Below are 10,000 nucleotides of genomic sequence, written 5' to 3'. Positions count from 1 at the left end.
GAGAGAGACAGACAAAAGTGGATGTTTTCATTACTCTGTGCTGGACAACTGGTACTCCCATATCAGTAGTACTGCAGTACTACAGGTAGGTGAATATTAACTAAATACCACTTATTGTTATTTAATATGAGGAACCCAATAATGTTACTGTCTGATCAACATCATGAATTAATATTGTCGCTGTCCGGCAGAAACCTCTGTATGTTTCAACTTTGTGTTTGCGTGTGTGTGTGTGTGTCTGTGTGTGTGTGTGTGTGTGTGTTTCAGACTTCGGACTCATCTGATACCAGAAGTCAACCTGCAACACTGACTAAGAGGTAGGACTCACTCACTCACTCACTCACTCACTCACTCACTCACTCACTCACTCACTCACTCACTCACATCCTACCAGGACGACTAGTACTGCTGGTTTTATATCCTACCAGGACCTCTAGTACTGCTGGTTTTATATCCTACCAGGACCTCTAGTACTGCTGGTTTTATATCCTACCAGGACCTCTAGTACTGCAGGTTTTATATCCTACCAGGACCTCTAGTACTGCAGGTTTTATATATAGCGGTGGGACAAGGCACTATAAATAACAGAAGGTAATGACAGATAAGGTGCATAAGGAAAAATAAAAAATAAGTTATAACTTATGAGTAGCATATTATATACCCATGAATGAATCAGATCCTTTGTGGTGGCCTGTGTCATCAGGCCAGCTTGGTGACAGGGGGGCAGAGCTTGTTCTACAGTCTGATGGTAGCCAGCTGGAAAGTGTCCAGTACCAGTGTTGCCATGTCTGATTATTATCGAGCAAATTTGGAGTTCCTTTGCTGTAAAGTCGCTTGTAAATATTGGTAGATGTGGGTTGCGGTTTTTTGGGCTTGTTTCCAAAGTGTAGTTACTTATTTGGGCTTGTTTCCTAATGTTGTTTAAACCAGTGGATCTCAAACATTTCCATGTCAACTAAATTAATATTGATTTGCCCACGGACCACCCCCCAGTGCCCACCCATAAAATCTGTCAACGCTGGCCAGTAACTAGTTGGTTACTTGTTGTTACAATTTACAATTTATCCATTTAGCAGACGCTCTTAATCCAGAGCGATTTACATTAAGCAAGAACAAAAAGCATGGCAATATCACATACATAAAAAGTAGTTATCATGAAGGAGAAGGGGGAGACGTGTGAGAACTTTGGCTAGTTGAAGACCAAGCGAGCTGCAGCATTTTGTATCATTTGGAGAGGCTTAAGTGCACATGCCGGACATGTGGACATACATATTTGTGTGTGTGTGTGTGTGTGTGTGTGTGTGTGTGTGTGTGTGTGTGTGTGTGTGTGTGTGTGTGTGTGTGTGTGTGTGTGTGTGTGTGTGTGTGTGTGTGTGCGCGTGCATGTGCATGTGCATGTGCATGTGCATGTGCATGTGCATGTGCATGTGCATGTGCATGTGAGAGAGAGATAGGGAGGGAGAGGAAGCACAAACACACTATACACATGGCAGATACACAATATACAAGGTATCAACACAGGCTGTTATAAAACAAACAGTCTAACTAAAGACAGACTCACACAGAGAGAGAGAGAGAGAGAGAGAGAGAGAGAGCGGACAACTTGGAATCGGATGGTTCCTGGTTCGATCCTTGGCTCCTCATGGCTTTGTGCCCTTGACCATGACACTGAGCCCCTAAGGGGAGAGGAGAGGAGGCCTATACAGTAATTCAATGCGCAGCTCTAGGTCTTGTTGAAAATAAATGCATTTCATACGGCTGATACTGATTTTACTGAGATCAATACTGAGGTGTTTTTTTAACAGTTTAAATATTGTTAATGTTAGTGTTTCATGAATGTAATATTTGTATTGTAAATAAACTCTCTCTCTCTCTCTCTCTCTCTCTCTCCCTCCCTCTCTCTCTCTCTCTCTCTCTCTCTCTCCCTCTCTCTCTCTCTCCCTCTCACTCTCCCCCCTTCTCTCTCTCTACCCCCCTCTTTAGTTTATTTTGGGACAGTTATTACAGTTATTATTTACCTTTTATACATGATTAACAAATACAATCTAAATTAAACTTTTGTTTTCTCTGCCCATTTTCGGAGAAAATTGATTTTAGATGTTGGTTATTGTTGTTTTTGAACCCTTGTGAATTATTAATAGTGATATTTGCATGTGTGTGCAGGTCCTTGTCTCCTACCAGGATGAACGATACATATGCTGTGGTCAGCAAGCCTCCCAAGTCCCACCCACCTACAACAAGCCCCGCCCACTCTCCCTCAGCCACACCCACCTCATCAGTTAGAAGCAGGTATGTCGTCAAAGCCTCTGTAACTTGAATGAATTAAAATGTCAATCGTCCAATCTGTATGATATGTTATGATATTGTATGAGTATGTTAATACAATGTTAATACAATACATAATACAATATTAAGATACAATTGGGGTGGTTGTATTTTGTTTCCCTGCTCTTCTATTGAATTTGAGACATTTAGATCGTGTCAAAGGTCATGTCTCACCTAGGCACAGGTTCTGACACAAATTTTGACCCAGATTAAATGTATCCCCTGATCAAACAGGCAGGCTCTATTAACTCACTAACTAAAAAAATCAGCACCTGAGTAGGAAACCGCAGGTTCATTAAGACTCTTAATGAACTAAGTTTAATGAATATTAAACTTAAATTTCGGGATATGGGGTAAGGGGTGGCACAAGATATAGTATGGTGGTGCCATGCTTTTTTTGGTTGCCTTGTTTTGTACTGGGTACCGGCAGCACTTGGAAGCGAGTGAAGGGAACACAACACAACAGGGACAACACAACATTTTGGGACGTTGAACAGCAGGCATTCTGGATAATTGTGAGTGTGGGTGTTTCCTTCTAGAGACACGCCCCCCTCCCGTCATCACGTCATCTATGACAACGACCTGCCAGCCACCACCGAAACGCCCCTCTACAGCGTGGTCAAGCCCCGGCCTAAACCAATGAGCTCCGGCCTTTCTTCCAACCCCATCTACGACATGGCAGGACCAACCAATCCCAGGCTGGGGGAGGGGTCAGAGTCACTAGGCAACGACAAAGAATATGAACCATTTACAGGTAATGTTATGGGACAGTAATATGTTTATAAATATCTCACATACAATGTTTTAGCTGTAGGTTTTTACCTCACTCAGTCAGTGTGTATTAAACAAGACTGACTTTAGACTGTAAAGTCATAACAATGTATCCGTTTGGCTGACATTTCAGTCATTATTAGACTTTTTTGAAGAGATTGTATCTGCAATCACGCAGCCCATGCATTCAGATCTTTTCAACCTAGCATCCACTGTTTGAGCATTTATGTCACAGTGTGCCGCGGGTTCGACTCCCGATCCCGACGGCCCTTACTGCATGTCACCCCCCCATCTCTCTCCCCATTTCCTGTCAGCCTACTGTCTGTCCCTCCATAAAAAATATAAAATAAAGGCGAAAGCCACAAAAAAAACATTTAAAGTAGGCTACACGCTCACAATGTGGCAATGTGGTGTGTGTGAGCTTGTAGTTCAGCAATTTTTACAGATTATTTGAAAACTTCAGGCACTAGGTGACTAGGGCAGTGCGTTAAACCAGCTGTGTTCACATTATTGTACGTTTGGACATAAAAATCCACACATGTGACCGTATGTCTGTCGTCTTAGATCATGAGAAACATTCATCCACAGATGATTATGAAGAAGTCTCCAATCTAGTCAAAACACCTGGACCCATGGGTTAGTATTACACAAGTACTGTCTGTCTGTCTGTCTGTCTGTCTGTCTGTCTGTCTGTCTGTCTGTCTGTCTGTCTGTCTGTCTGTCTGTCTGTCTGTCTGTCTGTCTGTCTGTCTGTCTGTCTGTCTGTCTGTCTGTCTGTCTTTCTGTCCGTCTGTCCGCTGTCTATAGTGGTGGACAAAGTACATTACCCTAGAGTCAAAACATTCTCCAAGACTACCCCTCCCCAAAATAATCATATTTTTTGAGGTCTAGGCTAAACTTCCGCTCGCTCTAGCCAGACAGACTAGCCAGTCTTCCGGGTGCTTCAAAACGCCACTGAGCAACTTCTATTGAAATGAATAGTGGGGGGGGGGATCCAGTTCGGTCTCTATCCTTTTATTACTCTATGGTTGAGTAAAGTACAGATATTTAAAAAATGTACTTGAGTACAATACTCAAGTAAATCTACTGTTACTGTCCACCTCTGTCTGTCTGTCTGTCTGTCTGTCTGTCTGTCTGTCTGTCTGTCTGTCTGTCTGTCTGTCTCTGTCTTATCTTGCTATGTTATGTTGTTGTATGTAGTTATAGTACTGTAACTGTATATTGTTTAATATTATTATTAGACTTTTAATGTACAGCATATTGTTTTATATTATTAGGTTTAAAGGTATTTGATTATATATTATTAGGTTTTAATGTACACTGTATTTCATTTAATATTGGTTTTAATGTGATTTATTTTATATTATTAGGTTTTAATACATTTTATTTTATATTATTAGGTTTTAATTGTCGCATAAAGAAGCCTAGAGGACCCAGAGACCCTCCTGCTGAGTGGAGCCGATAACTGCATTACACTGGACCGGAGTAGTCTGGACTGGACTGGACTACAATATACTGGACTGGACTACAATATACTGGACTGGACTACAATAGACTGGACTGGACTACAATAGACTGGACTGGACTACAATATACTGGACTGGACTACAATACACTGGACTGGACTACATTAGACTGGACTAGTCTGGACTGGACTGGACTACAATATACTGGACTGGACTAAAATAGACTGGACTGGACTACAATAGACTGGACTACAATAGATTGGACTAGACTAGACTACATTAGACTGGACTACAATAGACTGGACTACAATAGATTGGACTAGACTAGACTACAATAGACTGGACTACAATAGACTGGACTGGACTACAATAGACTGGACTACAATAGATTGGACTAGACTAGACTACGTTAGACTGGACTACACTATAATTTCTCACTCAGCATTTCCCATTTAAACCTCCACTCAGAATGCACTGTAGTATAGCAGCAGGCTGGCTTCTGGACAACTATTGTTTCCAGAACAATAGTAATTAATTTATTACATTGTTATGCATTATTATAACTTTGGCATTGTTAAATAGCACTGATACAATTTTCTTGTAAATAGATACAACTGTGGTTCAGTAGTTCATGATTTAGTTTCTAACAATTATATAGAGTGTGGCACTTATGTCTCTTTTATACAAAACAAACTGGATTTCAGAATATTTGTATAACAAAATGTAACATTCAAAGTTGTTTTAAAGGCGCTTGAGTTTTTTTGAACGTTTCTGGAGAACAGGGTTTTTCTGTCCGTCCGTCTGGCTGTCCGTCTGGTTCGGGCCTCTAGTACCAATGCCTCCCGAGTGTCTCCCTACGGCGAGATGTTTTTCCTAGGATGGTGCCGCTAGGGAGCGCTTGTTGTAGTAGCTATAGTAATGGGCGCCCGTGCGGGCGAGGCTTTCCACGCTCTCCAATACAACCACAGAACCTAATTCTGGCAGCCACATCGCTAGTCTATAGGCATTCAACTTTGAATCCATACATTGAACCCCATACCTCTGCTACCACAACAACCGCAGATTACTTTTTTACAATTTGTCCAACAACTGCAGGGGCAGTTTTGTGAGTTTAGGGATAGGTTAAGGTTAGGTTTAGGCATAGTTTTTGTGAATTGATTAATTGAAAAGGGTGGACCATATTGTAAACTAGAAATGCACTCTGTCGAGGTGCCAACTTGCGCCTTGCACACAAAGGCCATACATGGCCTACTTGTGCACAAGCAGAGCGCGCAAATACTGCTACTAACTATTACAACTGCTGTTCTAAATCCTTACACCTTTTATTGACCTTATACCAACCTTGAAACGTACCTTAGTTACGTCACCATCAACAGCCAATAAGGGACCACCATTCTTACCCTGACATCCAACAACCAATCACAAGCGGAGATCCCGGCACCATCCCAAGGACTGTCTAAAGAGGACGAGACGCGAAGACCGTACGGGCGACGCCATGTTGCTTATGGTGCTCCATGGAAGGAAAGAAACATGCGCAATGGGCTATATGCAGCCAACACTTCCGCGTTCAGCTTCCTTGGTCTGAACTGCACATGTTTCTTTCCTTCCATGGAGCACCATAAGCAACATGGCGCCGCCCGTACGGTCTTCGCGTCTCGTCCTCTTTAGACAGTCCTTGCACCATCCTAGGAAAGAAAATCATACACACTGAAGGTTTCTTCTGTCGTTTCCAACACTGACCACCAGGTGGCAGCAGAATGACAAGAAATGCACTCTGGTGGTTTCATATCAATCTCTTTCTCTTTTCTCTCTATCTCCTCTCCTTTTCACACTTTCTCTTTTTCACGCTTTCTCTCTCACACTTGCACACGCACACACACACACAAACACACTGTAACTAGCATTAAAAATATTGTGCGTGCGTGCGCGCGTGCGCTTGTGAGTGCGTGCAAGCGAATGTGCACGTGTGTCTGTGTGTGTTAATCTTATTCAGTTCATGCTAATGTGAAACATGAGTCTAATGACCTGCTGTCACAGACCTGCAACTACACGCACACACACACGCACGCACGCACGCACGCACGCACGCACACACACACACTCACACACACACACAGTGCTCTGTCTGTAATGCACACACACGCACACACACACAATAACCTCTGAAAAAAGTGAATATACGAGACAGACAGACAGACAGAGACCACAGATGCATTCCTACATTTCATCGCTGAAAATAATATGAAATATAAACTGGCTTTTTAACAAATTATCATACAACAATAGAGCATATTATCACCCTCAGCACCATAATTGACAACCACACTGAAACAAGCAAACAGAGATTATTCTGCTGTTTTGATTTAAAAACAAACAAAAAAAAGCCTTTGATTGGATTTGGCACTAGAGTCTGCTTCACAAACTGCTGGAAAGTGGCAGCATCAGTGGAGGAAAAACCTGACATCATCAACTCAATGTATATACACTAACAAGTGTGCTGTCAAGACTGATGGAAAACACTGCTTTCCCCAAAGCTATGAGGTTAGACCTGAGGACGATTCTACAAATGTCTTCTAAATCCTTACAGTTTTCTGAAAAACCTATAAGACCTCCAAAATATATGTAATTGGCCACCGACCCCCATCAGAAAATATGTTGTTTCCAGGGACTTTTCCACCGGTTAGTTCCCAATGGGAACCGGTTCAGTTCTTTTTGGTTCTTAATCCATGAGCCAGAGCTCCAAAATTGGAACGTTAATGATGAATTGAGTGTGCAAAACCATACCTATATGTTAGATTGTTATCACCATGAAACTTCCCCAGTTGATTACTTACACAAAGACAATGATTTATTGTATTACAAATTTAAAAATTGTAAAAATGCAAATGAGGCATTATATAGGAAAATATGCAAAAGATTTAAAATGTGAAAAAGCTACTCTTTGGAACGGTTATCATATATAAATAAATTGACTTACCGGTATATTGATCCTATAAACAATTATTGAATATAGAGTTTTGCCCACTCAATTCATAATTAACGTTCCGATTTTGGAGCTCTGGCTCATGGACTATATGAACCAAAAAGATAACTGTACCGGTTCCCATTGGGAACCAACTGGTGGAAAAGGGGTATGACCGACAGAAATATTTAGTCTCTCCCCCTCCCCCTCATTGTGTAAAGAGGTAAGGTGAGTGGAAATGGTTAAACAATTTGGTGGTTTTGTAGCTTTGTATCTGCGGTTGAAGCCATGCAGCTCAACTTGGAATGTAGCTTTGTAGATTTTTTTCTCTACAATTAATTACATTTGGTACGCAGGTGTAAATCAACACTTACAAGGAAACAAGGAAAGCAACATTACAGCAGAATTAAAGTAAAATAATTGAAAACTATAACTAAAACAAAGGAACACATGAAAATACAACAGGGAGACAGAGCAGGTCACGGATCATCTCAATGACTTGGTTGAATGTAGCTTTGTATATCTGCCAGTGTGAACACATAGCATTGGGATGCAACATGAGTCCAACCCATAATATAACCTACATCAATGAATTGGCAAAAACAATTATAGAACAGTCTGCAAAACACTGCTTTTCCCATACGGTATACGTTATTGACTGACAAGTGACAATACACATTTACAGTAAGGAAAAGCAGCATTTGAACGTTATATTATAAGGACCCCCTGCCCAACACTACCTACTGACAGGCTCCACCCATGTAGGAATATGTGCTGGCGGTCCGGGTGGCAAATCTCGCACCGGAAGTTTGATGAAAGCAGTGACTCGAGCCGACTGGACCAGCTCTTGAACAAACACTATTTATGAACAATTGTGACCTTTGTCATATAATCGGTTCTGGAATATAAAAGAAGACATATCACAGGTTTTCTAATAACAAGTTTGCTGTAGTACATAATTTTATTGAGGCATGCCAAACAGCGGCAGGTATCGTTTCTTTCTCGGTTCGGTTGCCAGACAGGAAACAGTAGACCGTCTCGCGATACTTGGCACGCATGTCGAAGAAGCTTGGCTTGGCTTCAAAACCAAATTTACATCAGTACTGAACAACATGGCTCCTTTGAGAACCACCAGGGGCAAAACCCGCTCGGAACCATGGATGAATTCGGACATACTGGCTGCAATGAAAGCCAGAGACAAAAAATGCTCTGAAGTTCTAAAATGCAAGTCAAAGCTAGCCAAGCGCTTCGACAGTGTTCGCCAAGCTCGTTTGAACAACCTAAATACACAACGAATCAAACTACGAAACAGCGTAACTGCCATGACCAAATCAGCTAAAAGTAACTTCATTAATGATAAAGCTGAGGAAAACAAAAACAATCCTCATGAGCTCTGGAAGCTACTAAACAATCAACTAAGCTATGGTCAGAAACTAAAAACCAGATTTTCGAACATAAACATCAAATCTGACAACACTCTCATCACTGACAACCTTGATGTGGCCAACTACTTGAATATCTTCTTTACAAACATATCAACAACTCTGGTTAACAAACTGCCCTCCCACTCTGGGCTCTTTGGTGTAGAGCACATTACAACCTTCTACAAAAACCTAGGTGTTTGTAAAGACGATTTTAAACTAGTTATGGTAACAACTGATGAGGTAATTAAGAAACTGAGTGCCCTCCAACCCCACAAGGCCACAGGACATGACAACATTCCCTCCAAATTTCTCAGAGACTCAGCCATCTCTATAGCTCCAATCATCACCCACATAGTAAACCTCTCCATCAAACAGGGACAGGTCCCCCAAGATTTCAAACTGGCCAAAGTAACCCCCTTGCACAAGAAAGGGAGTAAATTAGACCCCGGCAACTACCGCCCTATTTCTATTCTTAGTTCCATCTCGAAAGTGATGGAAAAAATAGTCTATGAACAGGTTGAAAAGTATCTTGCCACTAATAAATTATTGTACGAGTTCCAATCTGGCTTCAGAACATCCCACTCCACTGACACATGCCTCCTCTATTTGAGCGACCACATCAAACAAGAGGTGGACGCTGGCAAATACTGCGGCATGGTCATGCTGGACCTCCAAAAGGCTTTTGACACCGTGAACCACTCCATACTGGTTAACAAGCTAAAAGCAATTGGTTTCGATAGCACATCAGTGAGCTGGATGCAATCCTACCTGGAGGGGAGAGAACAGATGGTGGAAGTGAACGGAACACTGTCCCCCCCCCTCCCAGTGAGCTGTGGCGTTCCACAAGGAAGCATACTAGGGCCTCTACTGTTCCTAATATATGTAAACGACATGACTTCAGCCTGTGACTGCAACTTGTTCCTGTTCGCAGATGACTCAGCACTGCTGGTCTCGGACAGGGACAAACTGCAGGTTGAAAATGCCCTCAGCTCTGAACTCGGTAGAATCTGCACCTGGCTCGCTGATAACAAACTATCTTTACACCTGGGAAA

The 10,000-nt window shown here is 42.0% G+C and overlaps 1 protein-coding gene across 1 annotated transcript in view; it reads left to right on the top strand.

Annotated features, from left to right (window-relative positions):
- ptpn18 (protein tyrosine phosphatase non-receptor type 18) overlaps positions 1-5,222 on the top strand; it is a 19,510-nt gene extending 14,288 nt beyond the window's left edge. The window contains exons 12-16 of the mRNA XM_079496016.1: positions 268-317; positions 2,164-2,289; positions 2,865-3,079; positions 3,661-3,732; positions 4,497-5,222. Of these exons, the coding sequence (XP_079352142.1) occupies positions 268-317; positions 2,164-2,289; positions 2,865-3,079; positions 3,661-3,732; positions 4,497-4,561 (528 nt within the window). The 3' untranslated portion in view covers positions 4,562-5,222. The remainder of the gene's footprint in view (positions 1-267; positions 318-2,163; positions 2,290-2,864; positions 3,080-3,660; positions 3,733-4,496) is intronic.
- The last annotated feature ends 4,778 nt before the right edge of the window (positions 5,223-10,000 follow it).

The sequence above is a fragment of the Electrona antarctica genome (genome assembly GCF_951216825.1).
Source record: "Electrona antarctica genome assembly, chromosome: 2".
Taxonomy (NCBI): domain Eukaryota; kingdom Metazoa; phylum Chordata; class Actinopteri; order Myctophiformes; family Myctophidae; genus Electrona; species Electrona antarctica.
Note: the sequence above shows the minus strand (reverse complement) of the source record. Positions and strands in the feature narration are given on the sequence as shown.